The following is a 25546-nucleotide window of genomic DNA, read 5'->3' as shown; positions in this document are numbered from 1 at the left end:
ACTACTTTCCTTTGCTAGGCTGGGCTTTCTCTGCTGCAGGAGCCTCTCTGTCCATCAGGCAAGGCTGACCCCTCTTCAGGAGGCTGCAATTCTAATCCCAGTTCCAGTTTTAACCCAGACAGGTTACTGCCTCTCTGCTTTCTGGTTTCCTTATAATAAAATGTAGGTATTATTATATCTCATCTGTGTTTAAAGTACCAGTGGGGAAAAGCTAGTTAAAAAATCATAAAACAATTTACAATTGTGAAAGAAGCTGCCATTTTCAGACTTAAACTTCCAGTAAAATGTTCAGTTTAGATAATGGAAGAAATTTTTAATACATATTTTTTAGAATCACTAGTGCATATATTGTGGATAAATTACTCTTTGGGGAAAAATTCTGGTGTTGCTATATAAGAATCAATCAATAAAGTAAATCACATATATCTAGGCATATATATATATATATATATACATATATTTGATTTACTTTATCCATTTAGTTTTGCACACACCTATATATACATACATGTATATACATACATTACATATATACATATTTACAGAAAGATGTAGAGGAGCCTGAAATGGGGAGTAGCAAACTTTATAGGCTTTGATTCCAAGTAGCATCTTCATCCATTGGTATGACTTAGTAACTGAGAACAATGTGAATAATCTTCCGACATGAAAATGTTCACAATCTTTATTTCCTGACTCATGTGATTATTAGGATTAAGAACCTTATATTTGCATTTTAGCACAAGTAAGGACACACTAATATTTCTAGCTCTTAAAATAACATTTTATGGAAAGCATTTTCATACTGATTAGCTAGATTTTCTTCCCCTGAAATATTGTTAGATTTTGCAGTCAGTCAAACCTTGTGTCTGGCTTGGCACTCTTTGGAGATGGATCTGAATATTCTTGAGCCTTTCTAAATGTCCCTGGTTTCAATTTTTGCTCACACACAGGTATTCAACTGTCAGGACCATGGTAATGTTTCCTTTTTTCTTGCTTTATTTCTGTTTTAATCCTTGAGAAATCCTTTTTTGTGGATCAACACCAGAAACCAGTTTTAAGAGACTTAGAGATGGCTTAGGAGAGAAGATAACTGGGAAGGATTTGTAGGGCCAGGTCAAGTATCTGCTTGGCCTGAGCTCAGTATTCCAGGAATAGTTCTCAGCACCCACACCCCACCCCAAATAATTGATTTCCATCTGCATCCCTTAAGCTCACCCAGGAACAAGGTGAAAAAAAAAATCAATGAACCCACTGGCATAAGGCTCTGACCTCTTTATATGGATTCTATGTGTCTTTTTTTTTTTTTTAACAGCTTAGTTGTAGGAGGGGAAAGGTGAACATATTAAAGAATAAAACAGCCAGAAACCATCCTGGGTGAGTTTACATTCATCTGTTTTTCAAAGTCACTGGCCTATGTCAGGTGACTGACTCTAAATCTTAAGGGTTATTTGGGACCAGGAAGAAGAGCACAGGAGAAACATGATTTTGCAATCTGCATAAGCAGATTATCTCTGCCAACTCTGATTATATTCCTCCATCCAGAGAGACTTTCCTGGTCTACCTGCCCACTTGGAACCTTTTTCCTTCTTTAGGGCAGTGGGAGTAATGGAACGTCATTCCTAACCCATCACTCTCTCACTCTTTAGGCAGATACTCTCAGCTCCACCTCCAAAGCTGTGCAGCTGCCTCCCATTCTCTCTCCTTCCTGTACTCCTTATTTATTCTCCCTCATTTTACTGTTTCAGCCACCAGATCTCATCATATTATTTTTCTAAGCCAGGAACTAACAGAAAAATAGAGAAGGAATAAAACAGTAATTCCTAGGAGTATGAGTATGTGTGTGTGGGCCTAGAATAAAATTTTCAGGGAATGAGAGGCCTCTTCAAAGTCTATCCTAATATCACCGCTGGCTAGCTTGTTTTCACACTGAGAATCACAGGGTATAAGGTGAGACATCATTGATGGGAGCACTGAAGTTGAAGTGAGAAGAAATGGAGAAGTAGGAAAAATAACGATTCTAGAACCAATTTCACTATACCAAATGGGCAAAAAAATCCCCAAATTAATACTTTCCCCAAGTGCCTGATTTCTAATCTGCCTGTTTATTGTATTTAGAAACAAACTCTAGGGTAGGCAGAAACAAAGGCAGCATGAACAATAAAGCCAATGGTGAACCTAGCCAGGTCCATCAGCAGCCAATGCCTGGGCTAGTAGTCCTGGTGAGAGGTAAGAGTAGCAAGTGAGGAAGTTGTGAGATAGGTTTCTCTCGGATTCAATCAGTTGTCCTATTCTCTCAATTTTACTCCTAAAAAATAGTATGAATCTCTCTACCCTTTCCTTCTCCCAAGTCTATTTCCAGTCCAGGCCACCATCTTTTTTCTTCCTGGACCACTGGTGAAATGGTGGTTTACCTGGTCTCCTCACATCCCCTTTTGTCCCTTATTACCTATTTGTCTATTACACTTAGGATAAGTATCAAAAATGAAGATTTGACAGTATTGTTTCCCTTCAGTGGTTTTCAGTACATGTAGGAATGAGATCAGAATCCTTAACGATGCCCTTCATCATGTGGTCCCTGCCTTTCAGAAAAGTCCTCTGGTGTATTTTCTTACTTGTCCAAATATGTGCCATATTCCTTTTCCTGGTGTGGGTCTGTGCATATTCCAAGAATGTGCTTCCTTTCTCATACTTGCCTAATAAAATCTCACTCTCTTCCAAACGTACTCCAAAACCCAACTCAAAATATCCTGGATTACCAAGATACAAAGGGCTTTGTATTTGATTCACAACCGATAAAAATCTGGCTTCTCATTATAAGTAATGAACTCCTTTCAAACAAAAGTGTGTCTCATGTGGTCTTATATAAAACTGATTTATCAATGAAATATAAACATTATAATTAGTGTCCAATCACTTGTGAGAAACAGAAACTCTTTTAAACTAAAGAAAAATAACAGAACTCCTAATAAGGAATCACAAAACAGGACAACCACAAGGGAGAAAGTGTTGTATGTTTTCTGGTGAGACAGGAGCCAAGAAGTGGAAATCTGTGTGCCTTGAAGCAGTGCTCACCAGTTGCACCCCCACTGGGTCATGGGCTTCATCCTTTTCACAGAAGTTTCTGTAACTCTGCTTTGCAGAATCTGGCTACTCCTGTCCTCAAGCCACATCCCAGCTTTGGCACCATAAACCAGGGGACAAGATTCCCAATATCCCAGTTTCTCATTATAGAAAAAGAGTCTCTGATTGGCTCAGCTCAAATTAGGTTCCCTGACTTGTCCTATCATATCCAGGAAGTGGAGTCATCAGGAACAGACTTGGCCAATAGTGGGGGATGAAGCAGTTCCCAAAGAAGTAAAGAAGTGCAGATAGTGGGCTTGGTAGACACTCCAAAGGATCTACTCCAAATAAACACAGGAACTATAATCATAATAAATAAACACATTTAAATAATATCTCAATCAGAGGACATATATCTAATGTGTGTAATAATATAGAATATATGTAATTAATATATAAATATATATAAAAATACATATAATTTCATGCCCCTGCAGGGTACACATTGGCATAGTGAGCATTTGTGGTGCCCATCAAACAGTAAATCTATCTTCAAGGAACATATGAGTGATATGCAAGAAAAAAGCACGCATCCATTCATTGTAGAATGGATCAAATAAATCTTTGTATTTCCATCTAATATTTGGTGAGTGCTTTTGAGGTGCATTGTGCTTTTATGGATTCATTAATTAGAAGTCATTGTGCTAGAGATCAGAAAATTAGTGAAATTAATAAGGAAGGCTTCCTGCAGGAGGCAGATCTTGAGCTGCATTTGAAATGCCAAATGCTTTAACAGCTGGGATTGTGTGAGCTACATGAATAAAAAATAATTGATGCAAAGCAAAGCAAACCTGATCGAAGGAAAATGCAGTTGGTTTTCCCTCCTGTGAAATTTACCTGGCAACTAGTGAACCATCAGGACTTTGCTCAAGTTGCTTTCTCAGATATTCTGGAAGGCCTGCCTAGAATGGGTACTGCAAAGATTGGTTTATGGCTCAGATATTTGTTACATTTTAATAAGGCTTGGAAACTTAGATGTTATTCACTGCAGCTGCCAATCAAGTACCTGGGTAAAAAGCAAGACAAACATAACAATAAATGCTAAGCACTCCAGTGTTCAGCAACTCTGGCAGGATGCACTGCAGGCTTTATGAATGTGTGAGAGTGAATATACAGAAGCTTGGGGAAAAGGTCATTGGTATTTTTGGAGCAATAAATCAAGTATGGAAAGATTTGCATTTTGGCTGTATAACATACAGGACTGGATTACAGGGAGAGAATACTTTGAAGTAATATTTCTCTGCTGACTTGTTTTATTAGCTTCCTTTAAACATGTTACATTATTGCTTATAGAATTTCATTTACTCGGATTGGCAGCTTGATAAATACGTCTATTGGCGATGATTTGGATTGCTCTGGGCATTAATATTATTAAAACCTGTCACAAGGAAATGTCTGAAAGATGACTTACTGTAAAGATTACAGCATGAAATAAATCATCCAGTGGTATTTGTTACCATTTATGGCCTCTTGGAGCTGAGTCAATCCCTTTTTATGTTGCATTATTTTTCAAGTTTTTATAGCCTTACATTATATATTGCCGTCAGAAATGAACAGATGGGGTGTCGAACATGAGCTTTCTGAATAATTCCCACCCTCCAGTTATTTGTATGAAGGACAAGTGCAAAACTGTGCATTCTCAAGCAAAAAAGGAGAGAGAAAGAGGTGTAGAAGCTGCTGTTAAGGAAAAGGGATCCCTTTTGTGAAATTCTGTAGGCCAATTCCACCAGCTGGTTGGAATCTCTGACTGGCAGCCACCCTGTTTGGGTTTCAAGCAAGAGATGAGGTGGCTCTATTTGGCTCCAGGGAGCCAACAAATGCCATTTTCAAATGCATTTTCTCCTAGTGCCTCTTGCTGAGACACTTCCACGTTCGGAGGTGAATGTGTCATACTCTTATCCTAAAAAAGCTGAGAAATTTGAAACACACACACAAACACACAGAATAAGAAGAAAGACACATTGGAAGGATTTACTATTCTTTGAGCGAGTGACAAATATAAGAGCATCCTGTAGGGGTGCACAAAGGAGTCTGTGCAATCTGAATTGTTCAGCAGAGCCCTTAAAATCAATATAAAAGAAATGAAAGTCACCCCAGGGAGGTTTTCTGCCCTTTTTGGAAGATCCAGGGATAGAGGTCTGCAAAGCCTTGTACACTGAGGGCAAGGTGTGACTTTGGTGGTCTTTAGCTGTCCTTCTCTAATGGGACTGGACAGCTGCCTAATTGTCCCATGAACCCCTCTTTGGAGACCTGAGGCCCTGCCACCATTGGAGAGGAGAGAAAACAAACCCACTACAGAGAGAGAGAGAAAGAGAGAGAGAGAGAGGCAGAGACACAGGCAGAGGGAGAAGCAGGCTCCATGCAAGGAGCCCAGCGTGGGACTCGATCCCGGATCTCCAGGATCATGCCCTGGGCCAAAGTCAGGAGCTAAACTGCTGAGCCACCCAGGGATCCCCAAGTCAACCAACTTTTTAAAAGGTAGGGGGAAGCACACATGAATTTTTCTCACTTACCTTCACTATTTACTACTACATCCATTCAGAGCAGTTCTATAAAGTGCCAGCATATTGTACAGGAATACATAGTAGACATAGAGTCTAAGTAATAGGAATCCAAAGTCGTTGCTTAGGACTTAGAGTGAGTCACCCAATTTCTCATCATCATAAAAAGTGGATAGTAGTATTTTTCCTGTTTACCTCATGGTGTTGCTATGAAAAGTCAAATCATACAATGTGCATGTACAGACACAGACACACACACAGACACACACACACAAACACCACCATTAAAAGTGACTGGGTCCTGCAGCTGTTAACGGATCCTTGCCTTCTCTCCAATAAAGTTCTGTATTATCTAGAGTTTATCAGTGTCTCTCACTCATCTCCTTATCCCAAGACACCTTAATGTCAGACCCTCCTTCCACTATCTCCTAAAACTGTTACCTTACTAGGAGTGACTTGTAGACCCATAATGTGAGCTTTAGCAGCCCCCTCCCCAAGACCAGACCCATTCTCTCATTCAATACCTCTGACTCTCTTGTCCCTCATCTCTCCCTCCATGTCATCTTCCCAAGGCCCTTTCGTGTTTGCTTATTTGTCACATTTGCATGAAGATGCCATCTGGATACATCTGTGTAATTGGGTATATCTGTGTAATTGTTGACATTCACCTTGCATACCTGAAACCCATAGGGCTGAGGGAAGAACCTCTTCATTCTGGGCAAAGTTCACAGCTTTCCTGCCTTTTTTATCTGAGAGCTCAGAAAGTTTTCTGCCCCTAACCCAAGGAGAGAGCTCCAAAGGATAAATTTCAAATATCTACTGAGTTTATAAAGGCAGTTAGTTAGTTATGCAGAGTTAAATATCTGTACCCCTGTTAGAAATGTACCCTTCTCCCTCCCTCCCTCTACCCCTCTTTCTTCCTCACCCACACTGTGTCTTCCCCCTGGTCCCCCACAAAGGAATATTCACACAAACCCCACCCCAGCCTCGCTGAATTGGCAATGCTGAAGCCCCTACAATCTAACTGATAAATATGTAACTCTTATATCTTTCACCTGTGTATAAGGTGTGCTCTTCTTTTTTCTCTTCTTCCTCCTCCTCTTCTCTCCTTTTCTTATTCCTCCCTCCTTTTCTTTTTCTGTTGCCTCTTAAACTTTATTTACTTTTGCTTCCCTATTGATTCAGTCATCAAAGTACTCAGGCTCTTCTGAGTAAGCATCTTGATGGCTCTGTTCCCATATAGTAACTTTCTTGTTTCAGATGAGAATATTATTCACAAAACTAAAGCACCAATGAATTAACTTTTCCATACTTTGATGTGGACCTGCTCTCAGTATACTCTTACTCAGTCCCATTATGAGAAAACTTTGATATTCACCAGTTTCCCCATCAGTCCACATCCTCCTGCATGTTAGGGAAGAGAAGCATGGCACCAAGCTCAAAGCCTGACTCTCTTATTCACTGGCAGCCACATATTTTCTCTAGGCTAAATCGCCCATCTGTAAATTAGACATGGTCATCTAAAGTTCCTTTAAACTTTAATTTATCATTTGTTCCTGGTTCAGCTTCCATATCTTGAAACATCCTCATAGTAACTGATCTCTCCTTGTGATCGTTTGCCTTTTGTAGAAAGGATTTCTCTGATAATAATTACCAAATCTTTCTCTGACCAGTTCCAAGATAATACCTCATGCAGAATAAAACAATCCTTCTTTTGTTTTAGCTCTCGTTTAAAAAGTTTTTATAAATCCACTAAAACCATTAAGCCCATTAATAATTTTATAAATCCACTAAAACTATTAAACTATCTTAAAAGTGTGTGTGTGTCTGTGTGCCTGTGTCTGTGTCTGTGTTGTGTTGGATGTTGGATCAGGAAGAGAAACAGTATGACCAAGAATGACCTGACATAATAAAGTTTCATAGTAATGTCTAATTATGGCTACTCACCTCTTTATTATTAATTCCACAATTCCAGCACATAAAATAACTTAATCATTTTCAGAATTTGCATGACTAATGGAGTGAGTTCTGATAGAATAAGGATAAGTTTCATAATTAGGTTTTGCCGGGAACTTGTACAAACCAGTCTATTTATAATTTGGTCAGCTCCTGATTTTTAATGAGGGCACTGAGAGTGACTGAAGCCTCTGGCAGCATTCACTTCATATTTTAATTACCGACAGTAATTCTGACAATTACACACATGTCATAAATCACATCATAATGACCCATAAAGAAAGTATATTTAATTACTGATAGGGGAGTTCTCAGATTAAACAGGTAGCTGGGATGAACCATATTTGAGAAGTGAGCTGCCTGATTCTGTGACATGGAAGAACCAGCCTCTGAAACTTCCATTATAGAGAATAAGGAAATCCATTGCCAAATTTCCAATTTTAGCTCCAATATGTAAAGAACTTTAATGTTCTCATGTTCTCACAAAAGGAAAAACAAACAAACAAACAAACACACCTGAAAAAAACTGAAAATTAAAGACTTGTCTTCAACCATAAGAGAACTGAGGTTTGCAGAGCAAACCATCACCCTGAAATCTGGAAAGTCACAGCAGAGATCACCCACTTGGGGAGAGTGCCAATGGAACTGTAAACTGGTATGAACACTTAAATGCTAAATTTAATTAATTACTGGAGATCAAATGTGGATTGAGTGAAGAGTGAGAAACTCCTTGAGGCTTCAGGCTTTCAGGGGCCTCCATACCTTTGGAGGTTTTACCTCTAGAAACTCTACCAAATTCTCACATTTAAGAGCCAGAAAAATACTCTCAGTAACTCTGGAAGCAAAATGGGAACAATGGTGAAATACAACTGTGGATTCACCATAACACAGGCCTATTCCATAGGGAAAAAGATTTTACCAGTGCTTATCTTAAGTGAGGGAATGGCATTTCTCCCACTTTAGCCCCTTGAGCCTTCTTTCTCACCTGAGGGGAGCAGGATGGAGCTAAGATACACTTGTGAAGATCACAGTTCCAATGTACAGGGCCACTGAAAACAGATTTAATCACAAAATTAAGTAATCTTCCCCTTTTTCATATATTACCACTACATCAACAGAGTTCTAATATAATGGCAGTGAAATTATATTTGAAATTGCTACAAGGTGAAGAGTATGCAAGAAGCAGTTTTTTAAAAAAAACCCAGACAGATGAGACAAAAGCAAGCACACTAGAGGAATCTGAAGCCTCTGGGAACTTCAGCAACACTGAACATTAAACACAGTGCAACCGCGAGCCAGATTAACTTAAAACTTCACCCTCGCATCTATTTTAGTTCCTATTATTTAGTACTTCATATCTCATTGTAAAACAAAACAAAGCAAAATGACATGATAAAAAGGCAAGAAAGAAGACTATTTGAAAAGACAAAGTATTAGAACAAGACTCAGATATCTCACCAAATTGGAATTATCAGACAGTGAATTTAAAATGAGTATTAGCGATATGTTAAGGGCTCTGATGAAATAAGTAGGCAGCATAGAAGAACAAATGAGTAATGTAAACAGAGGAATGGAAAATCTAAGAATCAAAAGGATTTGCTAGAAATAAAAAATAACATAATGGAAATAAAAAAAATGCCTTGATAGGCTCCCCAGTAGATTGGTTGAAGCAGAAGAGAAAATGAGAGAGCTTGAAGATATATCATCAGAAATTTCCCAAACTGATATGAAATTTTAAAAAAATGAAAAATTAGAAAAATATTGAAGAAATGTGGGACAATTTCAAATTGTGTAGCACATGCATTATTGGAATATGAAGACAAGAGAGAATGGATCAGAAGAAATATTTGAAGTAACACTGGCTGAGAACTTTCCAAAACTAATGACAGCAAATCACAGATCCGGAAAGTTCAGAGAATACAAAGTATGATGTATATGAAAATATTTACAACTATATGTACCATATCAAACTGCTAAAAACAAAAACAGAGAAATTTGTGAAGGAGACCAGAGGAGAAAAGCTAGCTTACCTATGGAGGAGCAAGAATAATAATCACAGTGTTCCTATTTTCAGAGACTGTAGTATAGAAGAGAATGAAGTGCTTTGTGTATGATGTAAGAAAACGGTCCAGTTTCATTCTTCTATATGTGGCTGTCCAATTTTCCCAACTCCATTTATTGAAGAGATTGTCTTTTTTTTTTCGATTAGTTGACCAGAAGTTGAGGGTCTCAGCCATCAAAAAGAAGATGAAGAAGAAGAAGAAGAAGAAGAAGAAGAAGAAGAAGAAGAAGAAGAAGAAGAAAGAAAGAAGAAAGAAAGAAAGAAAGAAAGAAAGAAAGAAAGAAAGAAGAAAGAAAGAAAGAAAGAAAGAAAGAAAGAAAGAAAGAAAGAAAGAAAGAAGAAACAAAGAAAGAAAAAAGAAAAGAAATCTTACCATTTGCAATGATATGGACAGAAGTAGATGTGGCTGAGCAAAATAAGTCAATCAGAGAAAGATAATTATATGATTTCATTCATACAGGGAATTTAAGAAATAAAACAGAGGATCATAGGGGAAGAGGAAAAAATAAAACAAGATGAAATCAGAGAAGGAGACAAATCATAAAAGATTCTTAAATATAGGAATCAAAGTGTCGCTGGAGGGGTGGGTATTGGGGTAATTGGGTGATAGACATTAAAGAGGGTGTGTGATGTAATGAACACTGGTATTATATGAAACTGATGAATAACAACTCTACCTCTGAAATTAAAGATACATTATGTTAATTAATTGAATTTAAATAAGTTTTTAAAAATAAGAGAGTGAAATGAAAAATTTAAACTATTGATAGAAAAAGAACCCATCAACCTAAAATTTTATATGCAGTGAAATTTTCCTTCAGAAGTGAAGGAAAGGGGCACCTCAGTGGCATCAGGCTTTATACCCAATGGGGAATTTTCCTCTTGCACTGTTGGTGGGAATGTGAATTGGTACAGCCACTCTGGAAAACTGTGGAGGTTCCTCAAAGAGTTAAAAATAGAGCTACCGTATGACCCAGAAATTGCACTACTGGGGATTTACCCCAAAGATACAGATGCAGTGAAAAGCTGAGACACCTGAACCTCAATGTTTATAGCAACAATGCCCACAATAACCAAACAGTGGAAGGAGCCTCAGTGTCCATCGACAGATGAATGGATAAAGAAGATGTGTTCTTCTTTATACAATTGAATATTACTCAGCCATTAGAAATGACGAATACCTACCATTTGCTTCAACGTGGATGGAACTGGAGGGTATTATGCTGAGTGAAGTAAGTTAATCAGAGAAGGACAATCATCATATGGTTTCACTCATACGAAGAATATAAAAAATAATGAAACGGATTAAAGGGGAAAGGAGAGAAAATGAGTGGGAAATATCAGAGAGGATGACAGAACCTGAGAGACTCCTAACTCTGGAAACGAATAAGGGGTAGTGGAAGGGGAGGTGGGCAGGGGATTGGGGTGACTGGGTGACGGGCACTGAGGGGGGCACTTGACGGGATGAGCACCGGGTGTTACACTATATGTTGGCAAATCAAACTCCAATAAAAATACATATATATGTTAAAAAAAAGAATTACAGAAGTAATAAGTGAAGGTAAAATATTTTTCCTACTCTTCGTTGATCTAAAATATACTCATTTAAAGCAATGATAGTAAAATTGTGTTGGTGATGATAACATATATATACATGAAGTGAATAATAGCAGTGTCATGAGAGAGGAGATGGAGACATTGGGAATACTCTGTCATAAGCTACCAGCACTACACATGAAGCATTAGAGTGTTTTTGAAAATGGACTTAGATTAGTCAAAAATGTATGTTGCAAATTAAAAGGCAACTCCTAATTAAAAAACAAGAAAGAAGAACAAGCAATATGCTAAGAGAGGAGATAAAATGGAATACTATAAAATACTGAATTAAAACCAGAGAAGGCATGAAGAAAAGTGTGGAAGAAGAACAAATGCAACAAATAGCAATTATAAATATGATAGATAATACAACTCTACCAATAATAGCAAATTATAAACATGATAGATAATCCGACTCTACCAATAATTGCTTTTAATAAAAATGGTATACATAAAAGAAGCAAAAAGACATGTTGTCAGAGTGAATAAGGAAACAGAACCTAATATGAAACCCATTTTAAATATAAATATTTATATAAAGTATAAAAATAATTATCTTAAGAAACCCAATTTAAATAAATATAAGTATTCAGATAGATTAAAAATAAGGGATGCCTGGGTGGCTCAGTGGTTGAGCATCTGCTTTTGGCTCAGGGTGTGATACTGCAGTCCCAGGATCGAGTCCCACACTGGGCTTCCTGCATGAAGCCTGCTTCTCCCTCTGCCTCGTCTCGCACCCCCCTCTCTGTTTCTCTCATGAATAAATAAATAAAATATTTTTTAAAATAAAAAAACAAAAAAACAGATATATTAAAAATGAAAAGGTGGAGAAAAATAAACTGTGCTAATACTAATGAAAAAGAAAGCTTGAATTTTAATCAAAGAATATTCAAAACAAGAACAATGGATAAAGAGGGACATAACATAAAGAGGTTAAGCCTTCAAGAAGATATAATGATCCTAAATGTATATGTACTTAAAAACAGAGCATCAAAATACATGGAATAAAAAATTGATAGAACTGAAAGAGGAAATAAACAAATCCACTCTTAAAGTTGGAGATTTAATGACCCCTTTTTCAGTAATTGATCAAGTTAGCAGAAAATCAGTAAGGATATAGTTGCTCTAAACAGGATTATCAATCAACTTGATCTAATTGACATTTGTAGAATACTTCAACAATAGCAAAATGCACATTCTTAAATACACAAAATAGACTGTATTCTGGGCCGATACAGTAACAAATTTAAAAGAATCAAAATCATACAAAATATGTTCTCGGGAACTTAATGGGAATTAAGATAGAAATCAACTACAGAAAGAGCTGGAAAATCTAAATACGTGGAAATAAACAAATTCTAAATATCACATAGGTGAAAGATGAAGTCTAAAGGAAATTTAAAATGTTTTGAGCTAAAAAAAAGTGAAAATACAAATTATCAAAATTAGTGGGATAAAAAAGCAGTGCCTACGCTAAATGAATATAATTAGAAAGGAAAGAAGAACTTAATCCAACCTTCTATCTTAAAAAAAATTTAAGCCTAATTAGACTAATCAGAAGAAAAGGAATAATGAAATTAGAGAATAAATCAATTATAGTGAAAACAAACAAAAGAGAAAATCAAAACCCAAAAGTAGTTCTTTGGAAATATCAATACGATTTTTAAACTTCTAGCCAGACCAAATGAAAGAGGAGCCATGACCACTGATTCCATGGACATAGAAAGGATAATTCAGGAGTGCTATTAACTCTATGCAAAGAATTTGATAATAGATGATATGGAACAATTCCTTGAAAGCCACAAAGTACCAAAACTTACACAAAACTCTTTGAATGGGCCTATATGTATTAAATAAATATATCCAATGATTAATACCCATCCTCTGCACCCCCCCCCCCAAAGTTTTTTTACTGGTTGAATTCTACCAAGCCTGTAAAAAATGACACCAATTCTCCACAATCTCTTTCACAAAATAGGAGTGTATACTACCTAACTCAAGGGCAGCATCATCCTAATACCAAAATTAAACAGATATTTTGATAAAGGAAAACTATAGGCCAGTATCTCACATAAACATAAAGCAAAAATTCTCAACAAAATAAAGGCAATTCAAATGCAATAATATATAAAAATAATTTTTATTATGACCATGCAAGATTTATTACAGCTATATGAGGCTGGTTGAACATTGAAAAATCAATCAATGACCTACTGATTAGAGAAGACTAAAGAAGAAAAATCATATGACTGTTTTAATCAATGCATTAAGAGCATTTGCCAAAATACAGCATTCATTCATGATTTAAAAAGAAAACAAAACAAAACACTTCAGCCAACTAGGTAAAGAGAGGCTAACTTCAACTTGGTAAAGAATACCTATGAAAAACATACAGGTAATATCATACTTAATCATCAGAAACTGGATGCTTTCCCCTTAACATCAGATACAAGGCAAGGATATGCCCTCTCAAAAAAAAAGAAAAAAAAGGATATGCCTTCTCATCACTCCTACTTAACAATATATTGGATGCTCTAGTAGGTGAAATAAGGCAAGAAAGGGAAAATAAAACACAAATTGGAAAGGAAGAAGTAAATGTATCTTTCTTTACAGATGACATGACTGTGTCTATAAACATCCCAGAGATTCCACAAAAATATACTTGCAACTATTATGTGAGAATAGCAATCTTATAAGGTTAATATACAAAAATCAACTGTTTTCTGGTATCCCAGCCACAAACAATTAGGATTTGAAATTTTAAAAATGCTATTTACAATGGCATCAAAAGAAAATTACATATACCTCACAAAATATGTATAGGATTTATATACAAAAAAACAAAATTGACAAAAGAAATTACAGATCTAAAAATGCAAAATGATTCCATATTCATAAATTGGTAGACTTAGTATTCTTAAGATATCAGTTCTTCCGAACTTGATCTAAAGCTGCAACACAATCCCAATCAAAATTCCTGTGAGTTATTTTGTAGATATTTATAAACTGATTGCAAAGTTTATTTGGAAAGGAAAAGGTCTGGAATAGCCAATACAATATTGAAGAAGAACAAAGTTCTTCTTCCCATGCTTCCTCATGCTTCCCAACTGCAAGGCTTACTAGGAAGCTACATTAATTGGGACATCATAATGTTGATAAAAGAATATACACATAATCAATATAAAACATAATAAACTAAAATCCAGGAGATTTTACCATGCAAATGTGATAAATTGATGTTTGACAAAGGAGTAAAGGCAATTCAATGGAAAAAGGATAGTATTCTCAACAATGGTAATGGAACCACTCAATGTCCATATGCAAAACCAAAACCAAAACCAAACAAAACCTAGATGCATACTACTATACCTATAACAAAATTGGATCAAAATGGATTGTATATCTAAATGTAAAATGCAAAACTATAAAACTTATAGAACAAAACATAGGAGAATTTTCAGGTGGAATTGGATTTGTGGATGAGTTTTTAGATAGAGCACCAAAAGTATAATCTAGGAAGGTAAATATTGTAGGATCAATAAATTAGAACTGATTAAACTCAAAAGCTTCTGTTCTTTGAAAGACACTGTTAAGAAAATGAAAAAATAAGCCACAGCAAATATTTGCAAAGCACATATCCCATAAAAGACTTATTATATCCAAAATAAAGAAAGAACACCTAAAATTCAATAAGAAAAACAATCTAATTGAAAATGGGCAAATAGCTAAAAGGACACCTCAACAACAACAACAACAGATACAAAGATGGAAAATAAACATATGAAAAGATCCTCAACTCATTTTGTCATTACAGAATAAAGCATCAATGAAGTACCATTACCTAACTTTTCATTTGGCCAAAATTCAACAAAACTGAAAATTCCAGTTGCTCCCAACAGGGCATAGCAACAGAAATTCTCATTCATTTATTGTGGGAATGAAAGATGGCAGTCACTTTGGAAGGCAGTTTGGCAGTTTCTTACAGAACTAAACACAGTCTTACTATTCATTCCAGCAATTGTGCTTTTAGGTATTTACCCAACTTCTTTGAAAACTTACATCCACACAAAAACCTATGCATGTGAATGTTATAGCCTCTTTTTTTTAATAAATTAATTTTTATTGGTGTTCAATTTACCAACATACAGAAAAACACCCAGTGCTCATCCCGTCAAGTGTCCCCCTCAGTGCCCATCACCCATTCCCCCCTACCCCCCGCCCTCCTCCCCTTCCACTACCCCTGGTTCATTTCCCAGAGTTAGGAGTCTTTATTCTGTCTCCCTGTTATAACCTATTATTCATAAACACCAAAAAGGGCAAGCAATGAAGATGTCTTTCACTAGGCGAGTAGATAACAAACTGTGCTGTTCAAAGAATGGAATTTTATTCTGTAATTTATTTATTTAAAAAAAAATTTTTTTTTAGTTTTATTTATTTATGATAGTCACAGAGAGAGAGAGAGAGAGAGAGAGAGAGAGAGAGAGAGGCAGAGACACAGGCAGAGGGAGAAGCAGGCTCCATGCACCGGGAGCCCGACGTGGGATTTGATCCCGGGTCTCCAGGATCGCGCCCTGGGCCAAAGGCAGGCGCCAAACCGCTGCGCCACCCAGGGATCCCTTATTCTGTTATTTTAAAAAAATAAAATATCAAGTCACAAAAAGATGTGGATGAATCTTAAATGCTTATTGCTAAGAAAAAAGGAGTCAGTCTGAAAAGACTACATGTTATGATTCAAATTACATGAAATTCGGAAAGAAAAGGCAAAACTATAATGATAATAAAAACAAAGAAAACATTACCTACCTGGTTAAACTCAGGCTAATGTTGCCTATAAACAAGATAAAATTTGTGTATGTTTTGAAACATAGCATATTGTACTATTTGTTCTCCCAAGAATTCATTACACTGCAGAAATGCATTTTTCCCCCAAAGAATTTCCAGTACTTTTTGCCTTTGTAAATGCTGTTGAAGTGGGAGAGGTTAGCAATACTTGCTTGCTTTCAAGCCCTCTCATAGGTTGATATTTTATCATATTGGTTATTTGCCACTCATTGGAGTCTGCTTTTCAGTTTGATCAGCTTTGATGTGGCCTTCCAGGAAAGGATATACCAAGCAAATGGTCATATGTTACTTTATGATAAAACTATGTAAATACTCAAGCTGGTTTGGCCGGTAGATCTCTCTTTATTCACTGAACAACAGTGGGATCTCAAGTTATCTAACTTTCTAAAATTCCTCCTTTGGAAATAGGCCATTGCAGGATTAGCAATAATAAACGTGAAGTGCCTCACACAGTGCCTTCCAAATGTGTGTGCTCATTCAATACATGGTACCTATTATAAAACAGATTATAATCTGAAATTTGTTTGAAGAAAATGAAATTAGAGCAGAATTAATTAATTGAATGATTCTTATGCTAATCACAGCCTGTTGCACCTACATGTCAGAAGTAGAGCTTCCTCTCCAACCTGTTGCCAAATGAGTTTGAGTCCACGAGTGATGGAAATGTTTCCTATGGGAAAAGTTTAGATCAGTGATGTTGGTTCCAGCAGCTCTTCATTTCCTTGGTTGAAGGGAGTTTATTCAGAGAATATTTCTTTTAAAATGGTGTTTATTAGATCCATTTCCTAAATCACTATCATATTCAACCTGCTATCCTGAACATTTTCCTTGTGAATCTGGGGGTATTAGATAATCTCTTGGTTTGTTCTCTAATACATCCAATACTATTCATCATGTAGATTTTATTACTTAAAGTTTCCCTGTCATTTTACAGTTTTTGGGGGGCACATCTCACTGTAATCACCATGTATCTACAAATAGATATGAATTTCTCTAACATCATGGAACGTGATGGAAAGGAAAACTATAAGGAAGTTGAGTTTTATTTTTGAGTTTGACCTTCTTAGTAGTAGGAGGGATGCTGGACTTATAACTCTTAAACCAATAAAATATGGCAACACAACTGGTGAAGTTTGGAGATATAGTCAATGGCTTTCATTAGTTATTCAGTCTCCAGACACTAAGCCAACCAATACTTATTGGAAATTTAATAAATGCCCCCAATAATTTCATTGTAGAAGACACTGCTAGATCCCAGGTCACACATGTGAACTCTGTTCTCATGGAACTTAATAGTACATTAAAAGGTTCTCTGTAAGACTTAGAGAGGAAATTTGAATAGTACCTCATCTTCTATAAATCTCAATGTTATGAAATATTCATTACAAGATTTTTCAACCTCAATGAATCAGAACTCTTGGAATGAATCATTCTGGATAGCTTTGCCTAGAACTTACTTATCTAAGTATTATCATTTAACAACTTTAGTTGGAAATAATCCTAGAAACATAGGCACTTTCCTGATTCTTTATGAAAGAACGCATTTACTATAATTGAACTTCTAGGCTATTCAATTATCATTATGCCTGTCGCTGATCATATGTATTATGGTACATAGCACAGTTATAGTTCATTGAATTGGAGGAGAATTTGACTCTACTAGAAAATAAATAGAATACTATAGTAGTGCTGTAATATATTTAAAAAATAATGAATAGGGACACCTGGGTGACTCAGTGGTTGAGCATCTGCCTGTGGCTCAGGTCGTGATCCCGGGATCCTGGGATCAAGTCCCATATCAGGCTCCTCAGAGGGAGAACCTCTGCCTATGTCTCTGCCTCTCTGTGTGTCTCTCATGAATAAATAAATAAAATCTTAAAAAAATAATGAATAGTACAAAATAAATTGTAGAATGTTATACTTTGTCTCTTCTTGTGGCTACTTTGTGTTTTTATTGAAAACTTAATTGATATATAATTCACATTCTTTAATCTTCACCCTTTAAAGTGGTTTTTTAGTATAGTCACAGAGTTGTCAACTATCATTAGTATCTAAGTTCAGAATGGAGGCATCACTCCCAAAGGAAACTTCACAGCCATTAGCAATCACTTCCCATTCACCCCTCCTCATACCCTCTGGTAATCACTAATGTACTTTCTACATTTATAGATTTTCCTATTATAAACATTTCATGAAAATTGAATGATACAATATATAGCCTTTTGTATCTGGCTTCTTTTACTGTTTACAGCATAATGTTTTCAAGGTTTATAGCACAACAACCCTTCATTCTTTTTTAGCACTGAACAATATTCCAGTGTATCAACACATTATATTGCATTTATCCATTTGTCAGTTGATAATTATTTGGTTGTTTCTTTCCTTGGCTATTATGAGTAGTGCTGCAATAAACCTTTGTGTCTGGGTTTTGTATTAACATGTTTTCAGTTCCATTGGGTATTATACACTTAAAAGTATAGGTTATAGCAGTGTATGAAAGTTCCAATTTCTCCCCATCCTAACACTTGTTATTATGTGTCTTTTTAATTATAGCCATTCTGGTACATGTGAAGCATCTCATTGTGATTTTGAATATCCTTGATGGCTAATAATTTTGAGAATCTTTTCATCTGCTTGATGGTCATTTGTAGGTTTTCTTTGGAGACATGGCTGTTCAAGCCCTTTAATCCATTTTTTAACTGGGTTGGTTTTTTGTTGTTGAATTGTAAAAGTTATTTATATGTTCCTGATAAAGTCCTTTGTCAGATCTATTATTTGCATATATTATCTCACAGTTCATGGGTTGTCTTTTCACTTTCTCCATGGAGTCCTTTGAACGAACAAATATTTCTAATTTAATTCATCCAAATTGTCTATATATTTTTTTATTACCTGTGCACTTTGGTGTTATGTCTAAGAAACTATTGCCTAATCCAAGGCTTTGAAGATTTACACCTTTGTTCTTCTAAGAGTTTATGGTTTTAGCTCTTATATTTAAGTCTTTGATCCAGTTTGAGTTAATTTTTGTCTAAAGTATGAGGGAAGGGCCCACCTTCATTCTTCTGCCTGTGGATATCCAGTAGTCCCAGCAGTATTTCTTGAAAATGCTATTCTTTCCCCCATTGAATTATGCTGGTTTCCTTATTGGAAGTAAATTGGCCACTAGTGAAAACGTCCATATCTGGATTGCTAATTCTATTCTTATGACAGTAACATAATATCTTTATTAATGTAATTTTTAATTCAGGAACTGCAATTCTTCAACTTTCTTCTTTGTCTAGATTTGGTTATTCGAGTTTCCTTCAATTTCCATATAAATTTTAGGATCAATTTGTCAGGTTATCCTAAAAAATACAGCTAGAATTTTGATAAAGAGAGAGTTAAAACTTCAGATGAATTTGGAAAGTATTGTTATTTTAACAGTACTTGGTTTTTCAATCCATGAACATGGCATGTCTTTCCATTTGTTTGGATCTTCTTTAATTTCTTTTACAAAATTCTGCAGTGATCACTGTAAAACTCCTGCTTGTCTTTTGTTAAATTTATTCCTGAGTATTTTAATTTTTTATGCTGTTGTAAATGGAATTGTTTTTTTCCAATTTACTATCAGATTGTTCATTGCTAGTATATAAACATACAATATATTTTGTTCATCAATCTGTATCCTGCAAACTTGCTAACATTGTTTATTAGTTTTAATAGATTTTATGTGTTCATTCATTAGGATTTTGCATGTATATATAGGATTGTGTCATATGCAGACAGTGTTGTTACTTTTTACTTCTCTTTGTCTTAACTGGATGCCTTTTTATTTCTTCCTTCCTTTCTTCCCTTCTCTCTTTCTTTCTTTACTTCTTTCCCTGATTGACCTGACTAGAACCTCCAGTACAATGCTGAATAAAAACAGTGAGAGTTGACATCTTTTGTCTTGTGTCTAATCATAGTATTTTTTTTTCTGGCATTCAAGATTGTTTCTTTGTCTTTGACCTTCAGAGTTGATTATAATGTACCTAGGTTTGAATCTCCTTGTGATTATCCTCCTTGGAGTATGTTGAGCATTTTAGACACATAGATTAAGGTTTTCACCAAATTTGGCAAGTATTTGGTCATTATTCCACCAAATATTCTTTCTGCTCTATTCTTTTTCTGAGATTCTCATTACAGGTAAGATGATATACTTGATGTCTTAATTTTCTGAAGCTCTGTTCATATTTATTCATTTCCCCCTATTTTTTATATTAGATAAACTCCATTGACCTACAGTCAAGTTTATTGATTTTTTCTTCCAATTAAAATCTCTAGTAAAAATATTTTCCACTCCAAGAAAACAAATAATTCAATTAAAAATGGGCAAAAGACATGAATAGACATTTCTCCAATGAAGACATGCAGATGGCCAACAGACACGTTAAAAGATGCTCTATATTACTCATCACCATGGAAATGCAAATCAAAACCATAATGAGATATCACCTAACACCTGTCAGAACCGTGAAAATTAAAAACACAAGGAACAACAAGTGTTGGTGAAGATGTGGAGAAAAAAGAATCCTCATACATTGTTGGTAGGAATGCAAACTGGTGCAGCCACTGTGGAAAACAGTATGGAAGCTCCTCAAAAAATTAAAACTAGAACTATCCTATGATCTGGTGATCACACTATGGGGTACTTACCCAAATAATATGAAAACATTGATTTAAAAGGAAATATGCACCCCTGTTTATTGCAGTATTATTTACAGTAGCCAAACTATGGAAGAAGCCCAAGCATCCATCAATAGATAAATGGAGGAAGAAGATGTGGGGTATTTGGCTACTGTAAATATTACTGCAATATATATATGAAGGAATATTATTCAGCCATGAAAATGATAAAAATCTTGCCATTTGCAACAGCATGGTTGGACCTAGAAAGTATAATGTTAAGAGAAACCAGTCAGAGAAAGACAAATACCATACAATTTCATTCATGCGTGGAATTTAAGAAACAAAACAAATAAACAAAGGAAAAACCAGGTAGAGACAAAAACCGAGAAACAGACTCTTAACTATAGAACAAACTAATGGTTACCAGAGGGGAGATTTTTGAAAGGATGGGTGGAATATGTGATGGGGATTAAGGAGTGTGCCTGTCATGATGAGCATGAGGTGATATAGAAGTGTCAGATTACTATATTGTATGCTTGAAACTAATATAACACTATTAACTAACTAGAATTTAAAAACTTAAAAAATGTATTTTCAATCATTATACTTTCAACTCCAGAATGTCCATTTGGTTCTTATTTTCTCTCTTCGTTGATATTCTGTATGTGATGATACATTGTTCTCATAATTTTCTTTATTTCTTTAGACATGATTTCCTCGTTTTTGACTGTATTTGTAACAGCTGCTTTAAAAATCTTTGCCTAGTAAGTCCAGGGCCTGGGCTTCCTCAGGGAATTTCTCTTGACTACTTTTTTGCTATGTATGAGCCATACTTCCTTGATATTTGTGTCTCATTGTCTTGTTTAAACCACATGTTTTTAACAATACGAAATGGCAACTAGAAATTATTTCCCTCGCTAACCCCGGAGTTTACTGTTGATGGTGTTCCTGTTGTTTCTTTCATAACTGTCCTGAAATCAATCTTTAAAGTCCATTTTCTTCATAGTGTTTTGATACCAAGTCTCTACACACTCAGTTTTGTGGTTAGCTAATGATTACACTGAGATTTCCTTAAATGCCTTGAATCAGTACATCTCTTCGCCTTTGCCAGCAGCTCTGTGTGCATGTTGGAGAATGCCTTCAACACCCTAGCAGCTTACATCTCTGTGTTAGCCTTCACTTCTTGCTAGTGCAGATTCTCAAGGGCAGCCAGAAGTAAGAAATTAGGGATGTCTCAGGTCTCTTGGGCATCGTGTGCACAGCCCTGTACCCACATGTGGTTCCTTCTAGATTCCTAGAATGAATAAAAAAGCTTTCAAAGCTCCCATGGACTTCCCATTCTCAAGGACTTTTGGCTCCCAAATTTTACCATTAACAAATGCCATAGGGACTTTGTGATATCTTTGGTCTGTGAAGATGTTATTTTAAAAATTATGTCAGGGTGTTTTTTAGATCCAGGGTCAGAAAATTATGACCTAAAGGCCAAATCCAACCCACCACTTGTTTTTGTATGCCATTTCAATGGTAAAACATTGTACTTAATTCTCAGTGGCAGTATAGCTGTGCTAAAAGAATGCAATATAGGTTGATATTATCAAATTAGGCACTTATAGCAGTAGTCCTTGTTATGCTAAAGCACTGATTTAAAAAAATTAGAAAATTTTAAAAAGACAATTTAATCCCAGCAGAATTTGCAACCAAAGTTTATGAATAACCAAGCAAGGAAAGTCATTTACTGATGGTAAGTCAATTAAATTGTTTTCACAGCAGCCCACAAGGGTGTCCAGAGAAAATAAAATGATTTAATACTACTAGCCTTTCAGCAAAAACAGTTGCTTGAAGAGTTGACATTGGGGTAAATATCAATAGTTAGTTAAAAATTAAGGCAAATGATTTTGAGTCATTTTCCTGGGCTTCTTGTGAGCCAACAAATTTTACTGATAGTGTCTAGTTGTTGTTCATTAAGGGAGCCAACGCTGAATTTGAAGTAACTGAAAAAATTAGCCTCTGTGAATAGTCTGTGTGGCACAACTACCTGAATAGTCTGTGTGGCACAAATATCTTCAAATAAGTTGAGAAAACACTAATCCAGTACAATCTGAAGTGGAACCTGCTAAGATGTATTACAACTGATAGTGATAAAAAAAATACAAGTAGCAGATAAAAAAAAATCTTACTTAGACACATTTACAAAATTTGTGAAATTCAAGGTGTGTAAATACTATAGCTATTCATTGTATTATTCATCAGCAGGGTTGTGGTGGAAAATATTTGAATTTATCATATTTATTTGGCCAATATTGTCAATGGTAAATTTCATTTTTTCTCAAGGACTTTAATCTTGTTAGTTCTATGAATTTTTTTCAGAAATATAAACTGAGTATTTTTACTTACCCTACCACAAGAGCCTAACAGTGGTTTGGGTTTTTTTGTTTTGATTTGTTTTATCTTGTTTTGTTTTGTTTTGATTTATTTGTTTGTTTGTTCATCTATATATTTATTTATTATTTATTTATTTATTGAGCTCTAGGTCAAGACTGAAAATTTTCTGGAAAACTGCAATTGATCACTTTTATAGAACATTAAGTAGCTTCAAAACTTAGCATTTACTGTAGGTTTTAAAATGTTTCTTAAAGAAACCAGCATAAAATGAAAAAACAAAACAGAGCTTGTATGTGAAACTTATTCTATGATAAAGTCATTACAATGTCAGCTATCATTCTTTGGATCACAAATAATGCCATACTTCTTTATACACTTCCTATAATGTCAGAAGTTAAAACAAGAAGTAAGATCACTAACTCCACACAAGTTTGCAGTTGACAGATTTTCTGATCTCAGTTCCAGGAATGTTGTTTATTTGTTTATTTTTTGGACCTCGATACAAGTGCAAAGGTAATTTATATTTTTAAGTTCATTTAACTGCAATTGAGGAATTCCCACCTAATCTTCCATTGCAAGTGGTTAATCTGCCATATGATGACCTACTAAAAGACAAATATTGAGAGAAAAGTTTAACATAATTCTATAAATGCCTTCTAAGTGATATGCTCAATTAGAATCATATGCCTTTGGAGTACTATCAGTATTTGGCAGTACCTATATGTGTAAACAGACATTTTCAAAGATTATATGTGTTAAAATTGATTAGGGTCAGCATTAATATATGAACATTTGCAATTAATTTTGAATACAGAGAACACTAACTCTGCATGCCAATTAAGGAAAATCCTTTAAAAAATATCTTTATTTTTATTAGTATATCCTATAATTTAAAAAAAACTCCCCCTTCCTTCTCTCTTCCTCCTTCTCCTTCTCCTCTTCCTCCTTCTTTTCCTCCCCCTTTCTTCCTCCTCTTCCCTTCTGCCTTCACCCTCCCCCCTCCTCCTCTTCTCTCCTCCCCTTCTCCTCCTTCTTCTATTTCTTCTTCTTCTTCCTCACTATTATTATTGTATTTTGAATATCATCAATGAGAGATTGTGAAAATTTAATTTCTCTTTTTATACAACTACTGCATAAAATAACTTTTGCCTCTTGGCCTGCAAAATTTAGCATACTTACTATCTGTTCAGTCCCTTCACAGAAAATAACTTGTTGATCCTGTTCTAGATAGAGAAGTTTTTTAGTATCTCATCAGATGTCTGGAATAGATAAAGATTAATTTTAGGACAATTTCACAAAGAGGTTAATTTTCATCCCAAACTATTACCAAAAGTTTTGAGTTTAAATTAAGAGTGTTGAAGAACTTAGAAAAGTAGAGGTGAATAAAGAGTGCCCACAAAAAAAGTGACTCTTCAATTATATAATCTCAACTTTCCACTGAGACAAAAAAAAAAAAATAACGTAGACGATTAAAGAATCAAAAGGTGGAATCAAATAACCATTAAGATACCTGAAATCTAGTGTGGCTATTGTTGTACTTTTGCCCTAACATCCTGAAACAAGATGGATTTCTTTCAAATGCTCTAATGGAAGAGGTTGGAAGATTTTGCAGAGCATGTAATTTGTTTATTCTTTCATAGAGTGATGAGAGCTTAGACATAACTTGGAATCTATTCCCATGGAGATCTTGATATGGAGAAGAAAGAGATGATAGGAAAGCATTTGCATTCCTGCAAAATAGTCAAGAAACTATTCATCAGGAAGATAGATACCATTTTTATTTGCATTAAGTGTCTGTATAATTCTATACAAATGCCAATTTATTCTAATGTACAAACGGCAGAGTGTTTAGCTGAAACCTTTGACAATGCACTATTTTTGGTCTTCCATTTAGTTTACATGGGCAGCTAAGAGGGATATGCATGCACTTCTCTGCCTGCTGGGTGACTAGTGATGGACCATGGGATTATCTTGTCCTTGCTGTGAAATAGGGCAAGAAAGATTCGAGTCAAAACTCACTTATCAGCCTGCACAGTGGTTCCATGGCACAGGACACATTTAAGGGAGATATACAAAGGAATTTTATTTGGTGGTGATTTTTATACTATAATAAAGTTCCTAGAAAATTTGTAGAACCATTCTCTTTTTTCCCACCCGCCCTCTTCCCCTCCTCCCCTCCTGCCTCTAAGTGGCTGCAACTAGTAAACAACATTGGAAAGTTCCTTCTGGAGCTTAAGTAGTAGTGGTAAGAGGTAGAGCATCCAGATGGTTCCTTGATACAACAGGCTCAGCTTCAGGAAATCCCGATGTGAATGTCATCTTCATAATCACACTAAGAAGAGTGAAAGACTTGATGTGCTGCAGAAACTTAATTTCAAGTTAGAGGTGAGCAGAACAAGATGAACATTCTACTTCTTTCCTCCTTCGTTCTTATTCATCC

General features: G+C 35.4%; 1 protein-coding gene across 1 annotated transcript in view; it reads left to right on the top strand.

The window, feature by feature from the left end:
- KCNU1 (potassium calcium-activated channel subfamily U member 1) overlaps positions 1–25546 on the top strand; it is a 141506-nt gene that overhangs the window by 81063 nt on the left and 34897 nt on the right. Inside the window, 1 exon segment of the mRNA XM_072762693.1 lies at positions 24826–24838. Within this exon segment, the coding sequence (XP_072618794.1) occupies positions 24826–24838 (13 nt within the window).

Source organism: Vulpes vulpes, chromosome 7, assembly GCF_048418805.1.
Source record: "Vulpes vulpes isolate BD-2025 chromosome 7, VulVul3, whole genome shotgun sequence".
Classification (NCBI taxonomy): Eukaryota; Metazoa; Chordata; class Mammalia; order Carnivora; family Canidae; genus Vulpes; species Vulpes vulpes.
This window is presented reverse-complemented; position numbering and strand designations above follow the sequence as displayed.